The 26,050-nt window shown below is 34.1% G+C and overlaps 1 protein-coding gene across 6 annotated transcripts in view; it reads right to left on the bottom strand.

Moving 5' to 3' along the window:
* The window catches only part of LOC150084307 (RCC1 and BTB domain-containing protein 1-like), a 133,692-nt gene that overhangs the window by 46,536 nt on the left and 61,106 nt on the right, over positions 1-26,050 (bottom strand). For all 6 annotated transcript variants that reach the window (XM_090375154.1, XM_090375159.1, XM_090375155.1 and 3 more), the window contains exons 8-10: positions 16,793-16,983; positions 8,025-8,080; positions 6,337-6,407 (exon numbers count right to left, since the gene is read on the bottom strand). In XM_090375154.1, coding sequence (XP_090231280.1) covers positions 6,337-6,407; positions 8,025-8,080; positions 16,793-16,983 — 318 coding nt within the window. The remainder of the gene's footprint in view (positions 1-6,336; positions 6,408-8,024; positions 8,081-16,792; positions 16,984-26,050) is intronic.

The raw sequence follows: 26,050 nt of genomic DNA, 5'->3' as shown, positions 1-26,050 counted from the left end.
GCTCTATCTCTTATCAAAAGGATAAAACGATATACTATAAGGCTAATGATACATGTGTACAAACTTATCTGTGTTCTTCATGTGATATTCAGTTGGCACTGCTGCCCGTACTCTCTGAAGCCAACAATCATCCTCCAGTTCGAGTATCTGGGTGTATGTGTAAGTGTACTATACAGGTTTAACAGTCATAACTTATGGTATTCCATTAATACAAATGAATCTTGCTAATCTTAAACTCTAATTTCTAAGTGTTGTAAGATAGATGCTACCTTAGTGAGTGTTACTATGAGGAGGGTTGTTTCTCAGTGGACTCTATTAAATAAAGAGTTATGTATTAACGTCCGACACTTTCATTCTATTAACTATCGTGTTGTAAATATAGGGTAAAACTTACCAGAATAAACTTTGCAATATTCAGAGATAGACGTCTAGGAACAGGAGCCAGCAGCAAAAGATTCTCAAGGTGTTTTTATGAGATAGCCTCAAGAAAAAGTGCTTCGCTCGGGACAAGACTCTCTTTGTCTCCTTCTCAGTTTCTCCATGTTTCTCTCTGTATCTTTCTCTGTTCTCTCTCTTTGTCCTCCTGTGTGTGTGTGTGTGTGTGTGTGTGTGTGTGTGTGTGTGTGTGTGTGTGTGTGTGTGTGTCTCTTCGTTTCCCGTGCGTTCGACCTCTCTTCTCCAATCTTTTCGTTCTGTCCATCCTCTCTTTTGTCTCCGATCTGCATATATACGTGTCCTCCCTTTAAGAGTTTCCAATGCTTCTAATGGTCAAAAGGCTAATTTCGTGGGGAAATGAAAATCCCAGGAACTGTTATTTTGGGGACCTGACACAGTAAAAATGGAATTTATGAGGAGAAAGAGGGACTTCACATCTGCATCAGGTAGAATTTCCAGACTGCCCAGCGGTAGTCACTAGATCTAAAGTCCATTCGTTCCTACACAAGGAATTTCCAGACAACAATTACCCTGTAGTTATAAGGTTCAGATTTCACCCTGAAGTATGCTTCTTAATTGTCATTACTCTCTTTTCTCTGATGAAAGTCATATACTTTCTCACAGTTTTATAAATAATACATCCACGATGTTTGTCCGATCCGATCAAGTAACGATCTCTTGCTGTGAATCAGCCGTACTCATAAAGATGGAATAGTGTTTCAACTGCTGTTTTCCCTAGCGCTGCGCCAACGGGCGTATGCTAAAAAAAAGAAACAGCCTTATACGAGTGAATATCACACTACAAGTATAGTAGTGACAAAAAGTATAAGGTGACTTGGCGAAGTAATAGCCCTCAAAGGCAAACGAAAAGTAAAAATGAAGACATTTTTACAAAAGAATATTTTAAATAAACTATGAGACCCCATATTCAGAATCACAAAATCCAGAAGGACTTAACCGATGGCATCATGTGATGCCACTCTAGCATTGCTCTGCCCACCTGTCTATTGTATCATAGTGGGCTGACAATCTCATTTTTCATGGAATTTTATTGGCTGGTATCCTTATTTGATAAATGACATTTCAAGGCATAACTGCATTCAATAAACATGCAAATTACCAAAAGGAACTGAATTTTATCTGCTTTGTATCAACCTCTTGAATAAACTGATAACACTGTAATAAGAAGGATCATAAAACACAAAATTTACAAAATATAAACCAGTGTTTTACTTGAGCCATACTGGCTTAGTTTTGTGTAAATTTTGTGTTTGATGATCCTTCTTATTACAGTGGTACAGTCAGTCCTCGTATAACATGTGTTTACACTACACGAATTCGATCATACATGATTTATAAATAGGGGAACGATATCGTGTATAACATGATATCAAACCGAATTCACTTATGCACGATTCGCCTTTGTGTTTACAAGAAATGGCAGTCAAACGCGGAATCACCCCCAACTGAACGCAACACGATAGGAATGAAGAGAAGATTCTGAAAACGTATTTATGTTTTTTTTTTTATATATCAGTGAAGGGGAAACACATTTCACCATAATAAGGTAAACACCCACACAATTCCAGCTATCGGTATTATCGCAAATGCAATTAGATTGAGTTTACTACCAGTTTATAATAGATTCCACTAGCAGAAACGCAACTGGAAATTGTTTTTATTGTTTTATGGTAGTAACCCCCAGAAATGTGCTTTAGTAAAATGAGGTGTTAATAGTGTATCTCTGCTTTTACGGTGTTGTTTATTCAGTTGCTACACGCACGCAGCTTTGTTTATGTGTATCAAGCATGCCTCCTCATTTTGTAATTGTGCTTTATTCCCAAAAAATGAATAAAATACTTAAAAAGGTGTGAAAAGGAAGCGTCCTGGTGAAGACACTGCAGATTCAGAGAGAAAAAGAAAAGCAATATCGATAAACAGAGGCGGACTGGATCAAAAATTCTTACCCGGGAAAATTTGTAGTGGCCTCATACTATGGTTTATGGCCAAAATCACACCGGCCTCCGGCCAACCGGAGTTTCCCCGGTAAGGCTTATGGCCAGTCCACCTCTGTCGATAGAGAAAAAAATATGAAATTGTGAAACGCTTTGAGTGAAATGAAAGACCATGTGATATTGCACGTGCTGCAGGCCTAAATGAGGCAACGCCGAGAATTACAAAGAATGCAGATAAAATAAAAACAACTTTTATAGCAGGAACAACTCAAAGTGTAATTAAAATCCATTAAAATCCACACAAAGAATTGGAAGAGATGGAACGGCTGTCATCTGTTTGGATAGAAAATCAAACTAAAAACAAGTTTGCTTACGATAGAAGCAAAAGCATTAGCAATATTTTATTACGTAATAGTCGTAATAAAATACGCGAGTATTTTATTATGATAATTTACTGTGTTTGGTAATGTTTTGGTTACAAATGTGTGTTCAATCTTGGGTGGTCGGCACCTAACCCTACTTTTCCCATAGGGCCTGTTGTTTATATTGCACGATTTTGCATTGCACAAGGGTTTCTAGGAACACAACTATCGTGCTATACGAGAACTGACTGTATTGGTGTATTCAAGAAGTTGATGCAATGGATATTCACAATGCAAGAAGCCTTTTTACTAATATTTTGTTCACCACTGAGCTTGTTTTCTCACCGCATTTATGGCCTTCCCTTGATGACTTCTGGTAGCATACTACTGAGAATCATGGTGAAAACACCATCCATCATAACTAGTTAACCTTCTGCATGTATTACGGCTGTGTTTCATGGCAAATATTGCAACTCACTGTGTTCATCAATAACAGCAAATGATGTGTGAAATTTTTACCACTAGCTTTTAACTTCTGTTCTTCTACATAGTGTATCATCCCCTTGGGTGGCTAAAAAATTTCCAAGCAGTACATAACTTTTTAACTTCAGTTAGAGCAGTTTTATGTGCAAAAAGCCAGTTGTGCTTTCTACTGACTAATATTGCATTTTTGTGGGAACAATTTTGATCAGCAACTCAAGAGGATATTAAGCAATTAAAAAAATAATAATAAACAAACAAAACTAAAAGGAGTAGTGAAAAGCAAATGAACAAAAAATTAAAAAAAAAACAGAACTGACTGTACAATCATTATATACAGTATTTTTATTCCTTAATGGATGGCTAAAAATTACGTTTATCACCGGTGGCATAAACGAGGGAGATTCTGAGGTCAAACTTTCCCAATCATTTTCCAATTTCAAGCTGAGCAAGCCTTATTTTAAAGATATATTAGTTTAGAAAATGTAAGAGGTAAATTTTAAGACAAATAACATCCCATCAAAATAGAGTGTAACCTTGATATACCAGTTTCAGACATAATGAAGTGATATCCCCAAAAAGATATGTAAAAAAATAATGCAGTTTATAGCGACAAATTTCACAACAGACACTGGCAAAAGCAAACTCCATACCTCAGAGAGGAAGTAACAGTGACTGTAGTGGTTTCCAAATGTGGACTACTGTATTTATTTATTATTTATTCAATGTGGGGCTGCAAACTTACACCAAATGAACAGCATGCAGGCCAGAAGGGCAGTTTATTTTTTTCCTTCTACAGTATATTCTCCCAATTAGATAATTAATGTTCTATAAACAACAGGGCTTATCCAAGAGTAATTACTGTATATATTCAGTTATGTATGTGAAACACAATACATCAGTGAAATGATAATTGTACACAGGAAACTTACAAAAGTAAATATTTTTTCCACTGAGAGGGAAATGAGAAAGTGCTACCACCTTTGTCAGTTGCTATACATTCAGTTATAAATTTTTGTAAACAGCATAAAAAGTTTTGTAAACACCTTTTCAAAGCTACAAAATCAGAGGTAGAATGGCAAAAACTGCTAAAGGCATAATGTGAAGTGTGCTCAGGAGTACATTAATCGCATAACTGATAGGGTACCTATCTTTTCTTCCTTCTATAATGTCATGGTAGTGCGTAAATGTACTTCTTTCTTTTAAATTTAAAACTTTACATTGCAATTGTTGGTCTGAAATCCTTTTCAAGACTCAGGAAAACTGAGTTTTGAAAGAGATTTTAGAAAGCACTACCATCCAAACTCTGTTTTGCAATAATATGCCATACAATTTGTCTATTTTATTTTAGTTTTAATGAGAACCTTAAACATGAAAGGCATCAGAACCTACAGTACTTAGTACCATGCGTGGGTTGAAGGTTGAGAAGATAAAAGAAGATACTTGTTGACTTGAGTAGATACTTATTGACAAGACTAGACTTGAATTTCTGTAGATTGTAATTTTCAAGAAATGCATATGAAGAGAGGTTGTTCCAAAAAAAATGGAAGTTGAAGGGATAAATGAAAAGAAAAGTTGGTTTAATGAGTTTGAAGTTGGACATTAAATGGATGTTGACTCTAGTTGCAGAACATGTTCAAACTGGTTTGGAAGAAAGTGGGAATTATAGAAGCCCAATCAGGAAGAGTGCTCATGGAGGTATCTATAAAAAAGGCATGCAGCAGAAACAGAATGTCTATGAGCCATAGAGAGGAAGAGACTTTGCAAGAGATGGGTCATTAATTAACCTAACTGCACTCTTTTGAATGGAGTCTAGAAGCCTGAGAAAGTTTATGGGGCATCACCCGAGATGTGGGAACAGTATTCCATGGAAGAGAGAGTTTGAGATTTGCACAGAGTGAGTAACTGTTTAAAAGAAAAGTAATGCTGAGAGAGAGAGAGGGAGAGGGAGAGAGAGCAAATCAAGTTTTTAAATGCAGGGGAAGTAATATTTGTGATGTTTTTATGCCATGACAGAGTAGAAGTTAGCATAATCCCTAATAGAGATATGTAATCTTGCCTAGAAATCTGAGTGTCATCAAAGAAGCATATGAGCAGAAGAATCCTTTTTGCAAAACTAAGACAGGACTGAGTTTTGGAAAGATTGAAATTTACTAAGTTATCTTTGTCCAGTTGGAAAATTACCTGGAAATTTTAAGAAATTGGTAGTTGATACTTGAGAAGGTGAAGCTGTTTAGGTGAGGTTTCTCAAACTGGAAGGTGGAATACAACATTTATTGAAAGAAGCTTACAATAATTACATCTTTCTGAAAACCACAATGTTGATATGTTTTATTCTAATTTAATTTTGTTACTTTGCAGTATCAAATGGAGATTGTAAAGGGATATGAAGCTTCATTTCTGTTTGCTATTTAACTAAACAAAGAGAACACACTGCAGCATAAAGTACGAATATCACTCTTTGTAAAACAGGATAGTAAGTGTAATTAGGTTGCCATACTTTCCAAAATTTACAGGACCACAACCATGTGAACAACATTCGAATTAATGTTACATATAGTGTTGCTCACTGTCCAGTTTTCACTCTGACAGTCCAGTATTTGAGCTCATTGTCCCAGTAAACAAATTAAGAAAATACCACACATGTAAATATCTGATATTTTCTAATTAAGTTTTATTATCCTTTTATAAGTTTGTTTATTTAATTTTATTTACATTCAGATTTTATTAGTTGTTTTCTTAAGAGTTTTAAGAAATTTTGCAACTTTCACTGCTGTTTAGGTAGAAATGTGACCTGGACAATTGAGAAAGAATGGTTGCAGGAGGAATCTTGCATAATTTGCCACTATTAATACTACTGAATACAACATTAACATAGTTACAGTAAAAAAGACCAAAATATTGATTAGTTCTAGCTTTGAATATATTTGATTAAATAATTAAATCTTTAGTTTGATAAGTTTTAAAATGATAAAATAAAAATAATTAAACTATTAAATTTGTGACATATAAAACTTGAGAAGTTTACAATAAGAAATAAGTAACTTATTTCAGTTTATAAGTTTTAAAATATTTCAAAAAATCATTTTATAAGTAGCAATTACCTTATTTTTAGTATTGCTTTATGAACATATATCACTTTGCCTTCAATGCAAAACTTAAGATCACTGGTATTCTAAAAGAAAGGAAGTTAACTAGAGTTATTGATCATAAGCTTCACACAGACATTACAAAAAACCTTCCACATGTTAATATTTTAAAATAAATGCTTTTATTATGAAGATAACAATAAATTTACATATTACAAAAGTGATAAATATACTTAATAAATCATATAGAAATAAATTATTCTTTAAACTTCTAAAGACTTTAGATTGATATTAATTCAATAACTCAACACATCTAAAATTATTTCAAGTTTCAAATTATTTCAAGAATCATTTTAATGTGCCATCAACTGTAAACTGGTATTACATATAAGACTTATTTCCTAAATGTGAAATGAGAAAAAGCAATAAAGTGATAGCACCATCATTTTATCACTTTTAACTCTACAGTTGTCGGTTGTATTTTATTTTTACATCAAAATTTTATTCTATCTTATTTTATTATTTTATATTTTTTATTCTATTTTAATTTATGTTAATAAAATTTGAGTCATATACAATTGGTGTATTCCATTGAAGTTATTATGAGCCAGAACTTTCCCAACCCCAGAGGCTTATTTGAAATTTAAAAAAGTAAATTGTTTTAAAGTAATGAAAACTCTAAGAACTCTGCCTCACTTAAAATTCTTCATTAAGTTCTTCCTGTAATTGAGTGAATCCAAGCATGGATTTTTACCAAGCACCTTGGCCTTCTACTCTTGGACCTAACACTTGAATAGGATAACCATAAACAGCCAGAATTTCATGAGGGTCATTACCTGATATTTACATGGTAATATGAAAATATTTTACCTATAAATGAAGGAGAATATGAGAGTCTAGGAAGAAAAAAATTATCAAACTGATCTGTGGACAGCTAAGACCACACATATAGCACACAGCCTGTAGAGGATTCCAGCCATTTCTGTAGAGTAAGAAATTCTTAGAACCCTTCCATATAAAATCTATAGTGGATAATACCAAAAAACAGAGATCAAAGATGTAGCATTCTTCCTCGCCTCAGAATGTGATTTTTTGAGTTCTAGACAAGCCAATCATTGGTGCAACATCAGGCGTGACAATCATTCCTTGCGTTTCTTTTCTTCTCTCTCCTTCCAGCAGTGGATTCACCATTGGCACAGGTTACCAATACAATAGGTTTGGTTTTTTTTAGGAGCATTAGCAACTAAGGCCATATTGCTCCGGGATATGCGGTGGTCATTCCCTGACCTTTCCGCATCCTCCGTATTTTGTGGTGACGGGTTCAAACCCCGGTCTAATCAAGAAGCGTGTGCTACACACTGCTGCTCCTTCCCACCTGGCTATGGAGGCGCCTACCAATACAATAGGCATTGATACTAACATATATATAAGTAGATACTGGATGGAAATAGTAAGTTTCTGCTGAAGAAGAGAATCAGTTCCAGAAAAATATAATTTTTATTTGCATTTATATATTTTAATGCTTTCAGTGCTGTTATGAAGTTTTACTGTTTTATTTATTTATTTTAATTGGTCTGTATGCATTTTACCTCAAGTACATTAAACAATTTTTCAAACATGCAATACTTCATTATGATAATTAGAACACTTCATTTTAAATAACAACAATGATTAACAAGTAATAATGTTTAACAAGTACATACCAGATCATCAAATGCAATTCTCAGACTATCACTCACTCTGTTTGTGAGAGCCACATCTAGAAAAATAAATAAATAATTTTTTAAAAAACATTTCAGTTAAAAAAAAAAAAAAAAAAAAAAACTTTTTTTTAAGTAAACATCCATTAATCTCAGCCTTCACTTAACTTTATCTTTTGCTTTTCCTAACTAGGCAGTGTACATTACATTATTAGTTCTCAAGGAGTGCATAAATGCTATTTTGAAGACAAATTGTGTTAAAATCTATGAGTAATTGCTATTTCAGATACAAAAAAGAAAAAAGAGAGCACAAAACTGCATACATAGTTTTTTGTTCTCTTATTCATCTGCATTACTTGTAAAATGCCCTTCCTACAATACATCTTGGATGCTTTCAATAAATATTTGTTGCAAAAATTATGAAATACTGTAATTTTAAAAATAACCTGTGGAATTATTTTACGAGTGAATTTTGTTGTGTTAACTCTCCCAGGATTGCAATTATTCCATTCAAATGGTCAGAGAAGAAAATTTAAATATTGAACAGTCTACTCAAAACACTCAAGATTGGGTAAGTATACAGTTTCCTCAATATGACCAACAACAAAAGAAGGGTGACAACCATATAATAAAATCACTATCAGAATTTAAGAAGCATTCAAAAGTGAGTGCACAGCACTTTCAGCTAATCTGCACATGTGAATAAAAAAGTTAGTTCAATAGTTTTTACCTTCTTTAATAAATACCTTTCATTATGTTCCTTATTTTACTGAATAACCTATAATTCTGATGGTATATATAATGCATCGTGAATTAACTTTAAAAAACATTCTAGGATTAAACTGAAATAGTGTATTTTCCATCAGTGTTTAAATAAGCTAATATAATGAATACTGCATCGTCCAATAATATATAACGTCCAATAATATATAACGTCCAATATTCTCATTACATCTTGTTTATTTCAATTTTTCAATTTCTATTTGTTTGACTACTCATGATGTATTCAGTAGTAAGAAAAGGTGGGGAGGACATGCTGCATGAAGTAATGAAATTTTTGGATATGGTACATAGGAATATATCCAGTTCCTTGGCATAACGTGGCCTCAACAATGCCCTCCACATACACACTACTTGGTCGCTATCTGGCAGAGTAGGGGCAGCAAGATTATGTAGTAGCTGATCTGGATGCCTCCAAATAAGTTTGATCTAGTGAGCTATCTAACAGTCAGCCTATAAACACCATTTTTGAGCTGTAACCTCAAAACGTAAGGATGAATGGATTTTGCCATAATACCCATCATAACCTCAAAAGACATCAATCATACTGCATGATGGAAGAGATTTAAATTGAACTGTTCTAACATCCTAAACAGTTGTGGGTAATACTTTCCTCTGGCCTACAACTTGAGCTTCTTTCATGGCTAATCTTTTCCATAATGACTTTATGTGCACAAAAAAAAAAAAAAAAAAATCTAATTTCCCACAGCCACAGTAAAATTTTAAGACTGTAATCAAACATTTTTCCAGCTGCACTCAGACACTGGGCACTTTCTGTCTATCACTATTAGCTATTCTAAAGTGATGTCGAGCTGGTCACCAGTTCACATAATGTAATTAGCAAGAACAGTTCACACTTAGTTACTAAGTTTACTGAAAGTGGTAATACAAAAATAAGAAATGTTAGCTTGTATTCATTGAATGTATGACTAGAAAAAACAAAACAGCAGCAAAAACAAAACTTAGAAATCTTGTCATTATGTGCAAGAAATTTATTGAATTTCTCCCAGCACATTGTTATCTTTGTGATGCTGATTAAATTAATGCATTAACTGTATACTCACAAATGTTTACCACAATGAAACTAAGGGATTATTAATATTTTATGAGAATTAAGAAAATTCTGCAGTGTTAATAAGAGTATCTCACTAAAACTTTCCCTTGATTAATTAATACTGACATGTTCTGAACATGTATGAATACTTCCAACAACCCATATAAATCAAATCATATTTTGATCATTTGAATTCAAATTGACCAGGTTTTACTACAGTCACATGCAGCAATAAAGTGCTCTCTCTCATTGAACAAAATTGTCTTGTTTTAGACTTTCCATGGCTTTGACAGAACAGTTGTCTATGACTAAGTCATCTTCCAAAAAGATCTTGAAATTCTTAGTCACAGGCAGCTAGCTCACAGCTTCAACTTCCAAAAGAGAAATGGAAGATTTAACAACTGTTAGTGTAACAAATTTACTCTTCACATATCAAGGAGCAATAAATCTGGTAGAGATGTGGGACAGGGGTGATTGAAGGACTATGTCAGGATTTTCAAACATTAGCATAACATTTAAAAGGAAAAAGTAAAATAGAAGAAAGGAATATTATTATTAGCTATATGGTGCAAGAAAGCCTGAGGCTTATGCTGCACCAGCCAAAAAAAAATTCATTCCGAGTAACCCTGAGAGAGAGAGAGAGAGAGAGAGAGAGAGAGAGAGAGAGAGAGAGAGAGAGAGAGAGAGAGAGAGAGAGCAGAGAGAGAGAGAGAGAGAGAGAGAGAGAGAGAGAGAGAGAGAGAGAAAAGTAGAAGGAAATCACCAAGAAAGAGAAGAATGATGATATCCAGCTCAGGACCCTGGGTGTGCATGAACAGCCTTACCACATGTGTGAGGATAACCTTGCTTGTACTTCCAATTTTATAACATTTTCACTTTATTTTCACACGTTTTTACTTTCAATCTGTTTCCTTTTTGCACCTCTTTCTATGTAGTAGTAAATGTCCACCAAACATTCATCCATTTTCAGAGAAAGGAATGCAGCCCACCTTTTCAGCACACAGATTAATCAGATGACAAGGACAGCCTAATGCCATCAAGTGCTTGATCTACTGTAACACCTTTGCTACTTCAGTTTTTAAGCCTATCATAACAGAGCATTATCAAAACTACATGCCAGACAGTTTTCTAAATGAATTCCACATGTTTCAGATTGGCTGGAAGAACTGGTTGGTTCAACATCTACATACAATACACAAGTGTATTACCTTCTCCAGATTTTGTATGTGGAAAATTTTGAGAATGTGTTTTCTTAAACACTACATTTATTTCTCTGGCATGTTACTGAAAAACAAATAAAATATGGTTTAACAATACAGTATACTTAATATTTAATTTTGAAATTGCCACATATTTTATGTAACACAGACTTGCATACCTGAAGGCCAATTCATTAAAAGGAGTTGGATAACAAAACTGCATAGACGATTTTTTTTGCAGATGCAGAAAAAAATCCACTTCTTGGCATTATTTAGCTATTATAATAGTAATTTGAAGATGAAGAAAATTATTTTAGGAGGGTGAGCAGGAGAATGGGTCAAATAAAGTTTCTGTTGTAAATCTGGAGGGATGGAAGCTACTTATTCCATTCTTGTTTTCTGTCACTCAAAACTATATGGCATTTTGATTATATTTATGTCATGGGTAATTAAGAAAAGTTCAAACTTTGATTTGGGGAGGGGGATGCAAAAGCATTCTGCTGCTATTTCTTTGGCAAGAAAAGTTCTTAATATAAATAAATCTGATTACACAAACAGGCAACACATATACTGATTGATCATTCAATTTTTGTGAAAAGGTGTACAGAGGTGAGACAGCTTTGAAGTTTGTTCAAAAGAGTTCTAGGAATGACCCATAACAACAGACTATAGCTTCATTACACAGGAGATTTAAAAAGATCCTCAGTGGAAGAAAACTGAACCTTAGTAACTCGCTCAGCTCCATTAGCCTGTAGTAGTGTAAAAAATTTGAATTCTATATGTAATTCATTACTTAGTTCATAATGTAAAGTTTTAATTGATTTATTAATTAACTAGTGTTAATTGACTTAACATTATTTTTTATACTTGATAGCAAGATTTAAGTTGAATCGTTGGCATGTAAAAGTAAGTTAAAAGTAGGTACTTGTTCATTAAAGCCTTTATGCTAATTTTAATGATATAAACTTGAAAATTTTACTCAATGCATGTTTAAGTGCTTTCTTCACCAATGCTTTCTTGTAATAAAACAAGAATGTGAGCATGGTGCGTACACAAATCTCATGAAAAGCATCCCATGTGATAGTTATTAAGTGTGTAAACAATAAATTAAAAAATAAAAAGTTTTTTTTTTGTATAGATAAAATGTTAGATATAAAACAAAAAATGATCAGAAGTAACTTTGTAATTTTAAGGTTGAAGCCTTTAATGAGAATAAATATTTATTTGAAATGCATTTTGTAGTTAAGGTGAACAGTAAAATTAAGTTCTCTCATACTATTATTATTTGAACAATAATAAGAGTATGAGGGGTTTGGTGTGGGGGGGGGGTAAATAATATTGATGATTTATTTATAAAATAAAGAAAGATATTTATATGCCCAGTAATAAACAGAAACAAGAGCACACATTACTGATCGTAATATAGATATTTTCATAGTGGCTTAGAAATCGACTTAAATTTTGTAAACTAGTACATTTATTTCCTTATTACAAAACATGCAATTTTCTTATTTTCCTTATTACAAAACATCCTAAATGCAATCTAGGAATTACAGTGTCCACAAAAGCAAGAGATTTTTTATGCAATTAATTTGGTGAGAAAAATGCAGCCATCACATATTCTGGAAATAAATTCTTTAATTAAGCTGCTCACTACAACAAGACAAGTTAATGTATATTTTATCATTGGGAAACAAAGTTTTAAAAAGGAGAGGCTGTCTTTATTGTCTTACTTAGATAGTTTTAGAGAGAATTTAAGTGACACTCAAATAATGTTAACTTTGGTTAAACAGAGAAGCACATGCTTTGTGAAAGAATTAAGTGGAACAATCACGAACCTGTAAGGAGAAAGAGGAATCCTGTTAAGATAGATCTTGCAGTGTTGGAAGTGGCATACTTTGTGTAACAATGCTACAATTGATATGTTATAAGATGGTTCAGTTATAGTTTTGCAGAAATTCATAATACATATTTATACAAAGTTATAAATACAGAGTTAATCTAATGTTTACTGAACTCCAATTTTTTGCAGCAGGAGTTGTATTTCTGATATGCAGTGAAATTTGAAATTTTATATGCAACTTCTAGGCACAAAATATAACGTGGCTAGAAGTTATGTATAAAAAGTATAAAGCCAATATATAATTGTGGGTAACGTAATCACACACAGCTCTACTGACTTGTACAGCAATCTCTTACTATTCAGAGGGATTCAGTTCCCAAGAAATGTCGTGAATATGGAAACCATGAATAACAATGTTCAGCACCCATATGAAACCAAGCATTACAATCTAAAAAATATGAAATTTAAGAGGAAAACTAGCCTAAATTTGAGTCTATTTATGTATTATATTTAAGTATAGAAGTATAGAGAAATGTCAATCTAAATAAGTGTGGTTTCTAATAAAAATACAAAAAAGTTTTAAAGTCAAATAAAATTTATTTAATTTATTGAAATTGTCAAACAATACATGATGGTCAACTAGGCATTCCATTGGTTAACAGTGCCTGGCACTGAAGACACTAAGAAACTTTTGATGGATAATTGTTTCTTTTTCTTTTTAAGTTCTTTGTGAACTTCTTTACAAGGTGCAAGCAAGTGATTGAGTTCTCTCCTAAACTTGATGCTTCTCTCCATATTTGAATCCAACTCAAACACTATCAGAATGGATAGTGTGAAAATTTCATTTAACAATCTGATGTTAAATTCTGGTCTAACAATGTCAAGCATGTCATCTTCAGGATCATTTCAGTTTTCATCCAACTCTTTTATGGCGAGCTCCTCAGTGTGAGTCTCAATTAGTTCCTGTATGTCTGCTGTCTCCATGCCTTCAAATCAGTCAACTTGTATTCCTTTCGCAATCATTACAATCTCTGCTACCACATCATTCATGTTAGAGATTTGGGTATCATTAACCACTTCTGGCCATAATTTCTGCCAACATGCATTAATAGTAGAATCCTTTACCTCTTCAACTGACTCCTTTAGTTGTAAAATTATAACACTGCAATTATAACATTGCAATCAGCAATGTTATAACATTTCTGCATGCAATGTGCATGCAATCAGCAATGTTATAATTTTTCCAACTTTGGCTTACGATTAAGCTTGAATCCTTCTCCATTTCAGTTAGCAAGCCAGTGAATATTCTCTGACATAACAGGTTTTAAAAGCCACAATCACAACTTAGCCTAGCAGTTGCAAAAGTGATGTTGTATTTGGTAGCAAGAATAAAATTTCGACAGCCGGATTCAAACAGATTCTCTGGATGTCCTGGAGCAATATCAACTATAAGAAGAACTTTAAATGGCAATGATTTCAAAAATGTGCATGGATTCAGTGATTTGTAAACGACCATTGATTAATCATGAGGCTGCTTGCATTAACACAAAACAACAGAATAAGCCTCTTCTTGGTGGCCTTAAATCCAGGAGCAGATTTTTCATGTTTCACTCCCAACTGTAAGTACTTGTTTCCAAAGCAAGCCACTTTCATTTGCATTAAACACTTGCTCGGGTAGATATCCTTTATCCATAATTAACTTTTTTAATTCATTCGAAAACTTTCTGCCACAAAATTTGCCAAGGCAGATTCACCCCCAACTTTTGCTTTTGCTGGCTAAAAAATGTGTGACTTTCGTCACATTTGCTAAAGTATTTATATAGTTTTTTTGCATTTCCACATATGATAAACGAGCTTAACGGAACTTTTTTTCTGCATTTGATTTTCAATTTAAGGCCTTTTCCATTTTTTAAACATCACGTGTGTTATGGTACATATTTTTGCTACAATAAGTGCTCTCGGAAACATTGTGTTGTATCTTTTTTTCCAATGTTTTAATGGATCAGACATTGGATTCATTGATTTTATAATGGTTTGCAAATGAAACAAAACTTTCTCCTTTTGAAAGTTTATCTAACGACTCAATCTTGCTTGCTAAAGTCATCATCTTCTTCGATCTTTTAACAATTCCTCTTTGCTAAAATTCATATTTTCATAGAAAATTAAGCTATTAAACGTTAAAACGAAAAAGAAGCACACTCATGCTACAAATGCATAATGCAGACTGATAATTTCACACGATCAACATTAGTCACATTCACACTGGAATCAACATTAGTTATGCATACATCTTGCAACTGTAGGTCATGGCACATTGACATTGACATTTTACACTTATAAAAGGCAACCATGAATAAGCAAAACTGTGAATAACAAGGAATGGCTGTATATAACTGATTGCCTCATATTCTAGATTTGGAAATAAGAAATTTTAAAAATAGGAGTTTTTTTATAGATAGATATAATACCACTACAAACCCTCTTCTTTTTTGCTCACTCCCAAAATATCTACCGATTAATTAGCCCTCGTATAACCAACATAAGACTCATACTCACTAACAACTGTAAAGATAAAATTATAATTCATATTATATTTAATTATAATTAAATATAGGACTGGTTAGATAAAATGAGCATTTCTGTGCATGACTTTATTTTAAATGGTAATCCCAAACATGAAAAATTGTTGAAAGATACAGTACTCTAGAAATAAAATGTCTTAAGTTATTCCTCATGAGAATAACTTTAGTGATACTAAAAGAAACTTGTTACATTGGACTTAAACTTCTGTAGGATATAATTTTCAAAAAATTTGGGAAATACACATGAAGGAAGGTGTAACAAATAATGAAAATAGAGGGAATGAAATAACAAAAGCAAATTTAGTTCAATAATTGAAGTATAGAGTTTTCAACGGATTTGGACTGGTTACCTCACAACTCTGATTTAAAAGTAAACTGGAATTACACATGACAGTTCATAAGAGCAAAATATCTTTAAAAAAGGCATGCAACAATTTGTGAGAGCAGGGCATTCATTAACCTTAACAATTATGAAAAAAAATTAAAAATCACATCTAGAAATCTGAGTATTCAAGATGAGCATAAATGACAAAGTTGTGAGAAATAAGAAAATGGGATTTTACAAGGAATAAATTGTCTGAGAATAACTTTAGTGATACCACTGGAAGAATAATTAAGATAAAAAAAATTTAGTATTACCAAGACAAACAACATAAAGATGAAAATGACTGCACAAAAGGTACTTCTATCCTCCCCTCATATAATCTTGTGAAATATCCTCATTTGGAATTTATAGATAGAAATTTTTTTTAGCAAAAGGAGAATCCATACTAAGCAGTTTCTTACAAGGAATGGTTTAGTATGTAATCTCCATACTAAGCTGTTCCTTATATCATATGGGGGGGGGGTAAATTATGATGAGTGGTTATGAAGTAATTCAACAGTCCAGATGGTTAAAAAAAAATGTGGGGATCAGAAAATCAGAGATGAAAATAGACCTCATTGAAATTAGAACTGAGACCACTAAAATGGAAGACACTGCACAATTGTTAATTTTTCTGAATCATCCAAAATGGAGTAAAATAAGTGAAGTCCCAATCATATTTGTCATGGATTTGTTGCAAAAGTTAATACCATTTAAAACCAAAGAGCAGGTCACAAAAATTAAAAGTTATTTTTAAAAAAATTTCTACAGTTTGTTTTGCTAATTTATATGAATTCTCAATATTTTAAATTATTTTGAAAATAAGCACATCCATATGTTTACCATTTAAAAATGTAAAATCTATATTAATAAAATCATAATTAGCAATACAAAAATTTAAGAAAATTCAATTCAAATTATATTTCAAAATTAAGCAAAAAGAAATCACCTAATTCCATAGGTCTCCATGTCACAGCTGGTGATGCAAAACAAGCAAATACATCATGAAGAGAATGAAATGGAGTTTCGGTAGGAAGAGTTACTGCCTGTCCTCGACACTGACCCCACATATACACTTTGGACGTCTGGGTCAAGGCTGCTGAGATATGGTTGTAATGGGATGCTGCTATTTCTACAACTCTGAAATTGAAATATATTTGACTTTTTAAATGACAAAAACAAGACAATAAACAAACTGAAGACATGAAGAGCGATACAAATTTGACCCTGATATTCAGATATGTAATCTTATGAATCTTATCCTTACCAATCAAGAATTCTACAGATTGATGCTGTCACCAGTTGTGCACTTCATCCTTCATACACACAACTTTTCTCCAAGATATTGTCAGAAGCTCAAAAAGGTGATTAGTCACAAAGGGAAAGTCAATTTTATGTGGCAGTATCTCCCAACTTATCTGAAACAATGTAATAGTCACAACTTGCACTATCCTGCAGAACTGGTTTCAATGGTTGTGTACAATTAGCACAAGGTGTCATGTTAGTATATGTTGGAGTAAATTGTATGTATTCTGTGCACATATATTTCTGACCAGAAATATATGTGCACAACGTACCAACTGTGTGGTACCAACCGTACAAAACGGTACGGTACCAAACGTACCAACTGTGTGGTACTACACTTAAGGTGGTAGAAAATGAAAAAGACCTGGGAGTAATTGTGCAGTCAGATATGAAGTTTTCTGAGCAATGCAGACAGGCTGCTAGGGCAGGTCATGGGGTTTTGTCAATGATATATAGGAATTTTGCTAGCAGGGAAAAGGAGGTGATTGTCCCTCTGTATAAGGCAATGGTCAGGCCACGCCTTGAGTACTGCGTACAGGTCTGGAGGCCTCATTTTACGAAGGATGTAGATTTGCTTGAGCGTGTACAGAGAAGAGCAACACGATTGGTGAGGGGAATGAAGGGATTCTCTTACCAAGAGAGGCTTAAGTTCTGCAAATTGCAGTGGCTGGAGACTAGGCACCTGCGCGGTGATCTGATTGAGGTCTATAAGGCCTTGAATGGGTTGAGCACGCTGAATTCTGATGGGATCCTTCCACTTGTTCAGATTACGAACCTACGGGGACATAAGTTCAAATTAAGAAAGGACAGATGTAGAATAGATGTGCGGAAATTTGCCTTTAGCCAGCGGGTGGTTAATTGCTGGAACAAACTTCCATCTGTCGTTGTGGAAGTTGATAGGTTAAATAAATTTAAGGAGGAACTGGACAGGCATTTGGAGGGAATGGCGTGATGATTTTTTTTTTTTTTTTTTTTTTTTTTTGGCTGATGCTGCATAAGCTCCTACACTTGCTTTCTTGCATCATGTGCCACTACTACTACTACTACTACTACTACTACTACTACTACTACTACCTGTTTCTCTGGATAAATACCAGAGTTTCTGGGAGTTGAAACTGTAACCAAACTTGCTATGACCACTAGTTATGCATAAAACTTTTTAAATTAAAAGTACAGTAAAATCTCAAAAACTGAAAAACTGACACTTTATGAAAATTTTATATTAAAAAGAAAACTCCATCAATGGTTGCTGCTTCAACTGTTACATTATGACTATGGGAACTTGGTGTCAATCAAGCTCAATGCTATGTTCAATAGTTTTTTTTTTTACATGAATAACATCTATGCTGGGGATACCCTATGGCACTGAGGCTGTCACGAAAAGTGAAACATCTAACTGCTGTTATATCTCTGAAACTAATAGACAATAGTATAAACAATTTACATCTATTTTATTGGGTATGTAATGCTGTTGATGAATATGCAAGAAAAAATTAGTAATTTTAATATTTAATATCATCTTTTTCGAAAAAACTAAAAAGTTCATATTTTGGTCATTTGCCGTTGCGCCTTGGTTACTTTCACTCTCAATAACTTCTAAACTATGATAGATAGACATAAACAGTAAACGACAAAACTGTTCAGTAGGAAACTTTGTTTTTACATCTATAAATAGTTTTGATGTAGCTCTCATGGTTCCCGTGTAATAACGATGCAAAGTTGAGAGAGTTGAAAAATTTGAGCATTTTCAAGTTTGTTTTTACAATATCTTTAAAACTATAAATGTTAGACAAAAACAGTAAGCAACAAAATTATTGCCCTTTGAGGGCTCTACAAGGATATATAACTAGATTTCAAATCGGGTTCTTAGTTTTCAAGAGTTGAACAACTCGTTAAAGTAACTACTTCGTTCAGTTACTTCAAATTTGTCGAGCAGTGGTTGTGTTTCATTTAGTTAAGTTGTAACAATGCCAAAAGTTACATCAACTAAATGTGTTCAAAGATTTCGACAAAATCACAAATCTAACATTGAAAAGCAAGCGCCAAAGTCAGCGGCGGAATGCAAGAGAGAGAGTAGTAAGCATAAACGCAAGCAAGATCAATTAGAGGCAGATGTCCAGCCATCAACATCAAAAAGAACAGTACAATCAGCAAATGAAGATCGTCAAAAGTGTTATACATTAGCTTCAAAAGAATTTGAAAGAGCGTTTTTGAACTCGTTCAGATATGTCTGCAGTGTTTGCAACAGACTGGTTTCAGAATGATTTGAGATTACCAAAGCCAAACCACATACAAATTCTTGAAGATGAATTTCCAGAAGCAGAGAACGTGGCATCATTTATGCTTTGCAATACATGCTTCACAAGCTTAGAATCGGGAAATGTACCATCGTTATCCAAGTCCGACAGCTTCATATATCATCCGTTTCCATCGAATTTACCACCGTCAATTGTATAAATGAACGGTTGGTTTCGGCTAGATTGCCATTCATGCAGATTTGACGTTTGCGATATAAAACAGGCAGTTATGGTATCGCCAGAGAAGTCATAAATGTTCCAGTCAATGTAAATAATATGGTTAGAGAGTTGCCTAGTGCTTTAGATGACGATTATGCATTCAACATCAAGAAGCATTTGATTCATAAATCGACTTACTTGCAAGGATATGTGAGAAAAGAAACGGTCAAATTGTGGCTAAGGTATTTAATCAATACTCCTCTGTACAAACATTATAATATCACAGTCGATCGTCAGTTGCTTGCTACAGTTTCATCGAGAGTTACCAATAGCAAACAAGTAGACAATGTAGAGAAGATCACATCGTCTGAAAGTGACATTGAATTACTTATGGCACAGCAACACACTTTACTTTGGAATGAAGACAAATATCTTGCAATTGCTCCTGGACAACACAATCAACCAATGATAGTTTACGATGAACATGCTGAGGAACTGTCGTTTCAGGGATATACTTAGGCCATCCACGTAAATTTAAGGATGGATTACGTGTTATTCTGTTTATGATGGCAACTAGCAAAATAAGGTGAAAAGATCACCGAAGAGTAAAGCCACATCGTATTCTATACATGGCGATGAAAATTTTACACTTGAGAATAAACGAAGGTTATATTCCACTTTTAAATGCGTCAAAGAAACTTCCAACATAACAAAACGTATGATAGAAGACCAAAGATTTGTTTAAGAATGCGTCGAACATAACTTGTCGTTTCTCAAATCCATTCCAAAATCTGTACACTGCTGGTCTCAATGCAAGAAAGATGTTTTTGCTATGATCAGACAACTTGGTAAACCGACCATGTTTCTGACATTGAGTGCAATGGAGATTTGCTGGTCACAAATCTTGAAAACACTTCACAGACTAAACAATAACGAAGATACAGAAGTTGACGGAATTTGATGGATACAGAAGTTGACGGAATTTGATGGATACAGAAGTTGACAGAAGCTAGTCAACGACAATCCAGTCACATGTAATATATACTTCAATAAGCTAGTTGACGTTATAATGCATATACCCAGGGTCCTCAGCTGGATATCATCATCATTCTCGTTCTTGATGATTCCCTTAGACCTCTCTCTCAAGGTAACTCAGAATTTTTTTTGGCTGGTGTAGCAAAAGCCTCAGGCTTCCTTGCACTATACAGCTAATTATAATAATAATAAAAAAAAAAATATATATATATATATATATATACATACTACAATCGAAAAGGTACAATCCTTTTGGAAAATTCCAAGTAATCAATTTCTTCAAGTGTATAGAGTTCCACACTGTGGCAGTCCGCATGCTCACATTTTGCTGTGGCTACAAAATGATCCTAAAGAATTGGTTTCGGGAGATATGCCAAAGTCTGTAGAAATAATAGATGAATTGCAGCATCAATGCTTCGGATCTTCTGACATCTTACTCAAATAAAGTGCACAAGCATACATTTACTTGTTTCAAGAAGAATGATGATGGATGCATATTCAATATGAAATATTGAATTCATGAACACACAAGACAACTGACGTTCAAGTTACAAATTCCGTTTTCAACAATATAAGAAAGAACTTGAAGAGAAACATTACGATACACTTCAGTAGTTTCTAGAAGAGCACAAGTTAGATATGAAAACTTACTTGGTTTATTCGATCAGGATTGACAAGACCTACCATTCTAATGAAAAGAAATAAGACACAACTTTGGAAGAATACCTTCAGTCCTTGGATAGCTAGTATAAATTCAAACATGGATTTACAGATCATACTTGAGGAACATTCATGTGCATCACATGTTGTAGAATATGTCTGAATTGGCAGAGTATAAACATGAGATGGTTGATATACTTTACTAGCCTTTCGAAAATGAAATGGTTGATATCTTAGATTCAAACAAGTTTCTTCAGATATATGATGAAAATAAAGGGTACCTTATGAATTGCCGCAAAAGGCACGAGTCGGACATTGATATTGGCAAAACATTAGAGTATTGTAGAACACTTTGCATCGAAATGGACGATAAAGAGGATGCTCGAGCAAAATGCGAGGAATATGTTCAAAATCTAATCGCAGAGGATGCTAGTAACAGATTTCAAGAGAACAGTGATAATATTGAAATGATTTCGGCAAACTCACTATCTGCTGTGGTACGTCGGTGAGAAAATGTCATAACTAGCGACGATTACTGCAAGTTGGTTCGAATGACGAATAGAGAACAATGCAAGTTGATTCTTGAAGTTACACATCAATAACAGATCGAGCTAACACAACACCGCTTCAAATATTCTTTATTGGTCCAGCAGGCTGTGGCAAGACATTTACCTTGAAAATTATGATGGAAACTTACAATCGCTTAAGTCAGGCACACAACTCACTTAACAACACATTCGTCAACAGGGAAGGCTGCCGTAGCATTCAACAGTACTACAGTTCATTCGCCATTCAAAGTTGGTACGACGCAAATACATGGTGGTCTTGCTCGAGAAACTCAGCACCTCTATCGTAACGTGTTTCAAAATGTTCAAGCGGTATTCATCGATGAAGTTAGCATTGATCGGAGCTGACATTTTGCATATGATCAACACCAGACTGCAAGAGATCACCAGAAATTCCGATCAAGAGTTTGGTGGTTTAGATATCATATTTTGCAGAGATTTGCGTCAGTTGATGGCAGGGAATTCAAGGCGCATATTCAATCCTCATAAGAATTCCGTTGGTGGTGCAATTTTGTGGCAGTCTCTCAGTTTCTTTCCACTGGTCCAAGTGATGAGACAGAGTGATGCATTTTCCTGCATATTAAATAAAATTGAAAACAACGAAACGTTAGATGTTTAAGAAAATAAGTTAATCGAAAGTCGATTTAGAACACGAGACTTTGTCACGGAACAAGCACCAAATGCTATTTGTTTGTTTCATCTTAACAACATGTTGTTCAATATAACGCTCAAGCGTTGGAAGGAAACACCACCATCGATTGTACAGCCAATGATTACTTCACCGGTTATAAGAGTCACAAACAGTTGACTAGCATGCAAACAAAACTCCATCAAATGAGCTTAGCAGAGACCGGAGGTTTGCCATACGTATTGCATGTATCTACTGGAAAACCCTACATGATCACTACAAACATTGATGTTGAAGATGGTTTAGTCAATGGAGCGATCGGAACTTTAAAGCACATTGAAATAGAAGAAACAGAAATCAAAACATTGTGGTTACATTTCGAAAGCAAGAATGTTGGAACTAAGAGTCATCTCCAGTCTCGCCCGCACATATTGTCGCATCGTGGCGTATTAAAATCTGGCTGGACTCCAATTACGAGATGTTCCGCCACAGTATCTTTCAAAAGCAAAATGCTTAAATGAATGCAAAAGAATCCAATTTCCTTTGGTTGAAGCTTGTGCCATGATGGTTCATAAATCTCAGGGTGGAACTTTCAAAGAAATCATATTCGATTACGATAAGAGTCTCGAACAGTAACTGGTATAAGTTGCATTGTTGAGAGTTAGAAGCACGATGGCCTGTACATCAGAAATCAGAAAGATGACTTTACATTACAACATGCTTGTGGTTGTAACACACCTAAGATGCAAGATCTTCGAACTGAATTGAAACGTTTGAATAACCATCGTTTGGAAACACTCTCTACAACCACATTACAATTTTGGGATCAAGTTGCTTCGTCAGGTTTCAGAATGGCATTGTTGAATACACAGAGTTTGAAACTTCATAGAGAAGACATTGCGACTGATCCAATTCTCGTGGAATCAAATATCTTGGCATTAAATGAAACATGGCTTGAAAATGATGAAAATGTTGATGTTCGAGGATACAAAGTATCACACAATTCAAAAGACCTTCTATGTGATCTGGTGGTGTTGCGATATACAATAAAGTAAAATCAATAATATGTACACCACATATTCTCATTACCCTGGGTGCAGACTCGCAATGGCAAATGACTGGTACAGATAATTGTGGCAACATTTGTGCAGCTGAAGTTGAAATAAATGGACAGAAGACTTTGCTTGTAACATTCTACATCTCACCTACTTCAACATTGGAGCAGATTAAAGTTTTCTTAATATCCAATCTAGCGATTTATATGCCGAAGTTTGGAGAAATACCTGAAGTTGTAAGGAAATTCAATTTTCAAAAGATCCCAATAATTTTGGTGGGTGATTTCAACACTGACATTAAGAAACCTGAAAATGCTCCATTTCTTGACTTCATGGAATCAACATTCGATCTTAAACTCGCATCAGATCCCACAAAATCTATTATGCGTGGTCAATCATGTATTGACTTGGTCTTAAACCGCAACATTAATGGTTTGAATTGTTTCAACTATGTATCCTACTTAAGTTACCACAAATCTTTATTGTTGATTGTAAATGAAAATACTGAATAAAATAAAACTAATTTCATTAAACTTAAATTGTATTTTTTCATTTCACATGACGTTATTCATGGATCCACCTTCGGCTCCATGGAGCTGATGTCGATTTTTTTTATATTCAATTCTGCATAGAATGTGATGCCAAAAATCATTTCAACTTCTTCAATTTTAAATTGTGGGCTTTGTAATTATAGCATATTGCTCACTCATGCAAGTTTCCTGAGAAAACCTTCCTGTGACTGCCAGTAGAGCAAATGTTACAATCTAAGCCTCGTCTACTCACTGGAAAATTTATATGATGTACAATTTGAATGACTGTATCTGTCAGATGTGGTCAAAACAACAAACAAGAAATATACATCATGGGATTTGATTATCAACAAATTGCTCAATTATATTATGAGAGTTTATGGACAGCAGGATAATGTGGCAAAATTTACATGGTCATAATATAATTTGCAATTGCCACTACAGCAGTTTGATTATGACAAATCCTTGTACCCTAGACTCTTGTAGCAACTAAAAGAGTAAATACTTACCAGTAGTGAAGCTTTACAACTACTATTAGCAAAAATGCTGAAAAAAGATACTATTATGAAATATAATTTAGCTTTAATACTTTCTTTAAATGACATTCTCTTCATGGATGATGTCCAAACTATTACAACAACTTTATACAGCATGATACATATTTTAATAAAGAAATATCACATTACCGACCATATACCAAGTCCTTGTTTGTATGCACAATGACGCTAAGAATAAAGAGTACAAACTGCTGACTTCATATCATCTAGTATCTAGCATTCTCACAGTCTAATTAGGCCCCCACTCCCAACACTCCATTTAGCTTCTGCTTTCATAAGATTAACACCTTTGCTTCTGGCTTGACCAATGACCTTTATGAACCCAATTCAAAAATTACAGATTGAGTCAATCAAGAATAGGGAGAGCAGAAACATTTTTGGGCTTTCTTCTCACTATAATTGAATTAGTCAGCCGATGGCAAAGGTTTCTTGACAAAAAAATAATCGGTTTTTCTACCATCAAACAAGAAAAATGGTTTTTAAAGTCAGGTGGTTTTTCCTTCCAAGTGGATTAAAAACCCCATGATGCACATATGTATGTGTACCAGCACACTAACTGCATATTGATGCATATGTGCATCAACACACAGTTAATGTGCTAAGTAGGGATTAAATGGAGTTGGGATTAGTGGGGGGGGAGGACCAATAGGCAGTTAGAATGACAGACACAAGATATTCCTCTTATGACATGATGCCAGCAATTTGAAAAAGGCAAATTTTTACTCCTTGTTCTTACTCATTGCACATGTGAACAAAGAACTTATACAACTTTTGTAAAATGATGCTTACTTATAAACAGAGACACTCAGGGAGCAGTGCTTAGACCCCACTTGTTTTTTATCCTCCTAAATAATACTGATGAGGGAATACAGAGAAAGCTGGCAAAGTTTTCTGACAACTTAAAGGTTGGGAGGGTGGTTAACAATTAGAACTTTACTTGCTATGCTACTTCAAAAGGATTTGGACCATTTTTAATGTTCCACTAGGGGGCTTCACCCCCTGCCCACTTTGCTCGCCAACCCTCGTGCCTGCTTTTCTAAGTAAAATGTAGAAATATGATGGAGTAAGTCAAATCTTTTCTACGTAAAAGACACCTGTCGAAACGCACTGATCGATATCTAATCAAGAAATGACGTAATTATTTATCTGTACATTTGTAGTGACATAACTGCCCTGCCCACTTGTACCCATGTGACCTGCATCCCTCTTCTCCCATTGGCTACCCCATTCACCACCACACAGATTCTCAAGGTGGAATAAATATCAACTACGCAATTATTTACCTGCATTTACATAGGCCACTTAGGAAAAGGCCTTTTGCTTTGGGTTCCATAATGCAAGAGGAATATTGTTGCATCCAAAAGAGCAAAACTAAAATATTTACAAACTATACAAATATTTAAAATATTTATAAA

Source organism: Mastigoproctus giganteus, chromosome 6, assembly GCF_048544385.1.
Source record: "Mastigoproctus giganteus isolate SK-2022 chromosome 6, ASM4854438v1, whole genome shotgun sequence".
NCBI lineage: Eukaryota > Metazoa > Arthropoda > Arachnida > Uropygi > Thelyphonidae > Mastigoproctus > Mastigoproctus giganteus.
This window is presented reverse-complemented; position numbering and strand designations above follow the sequence as displayed.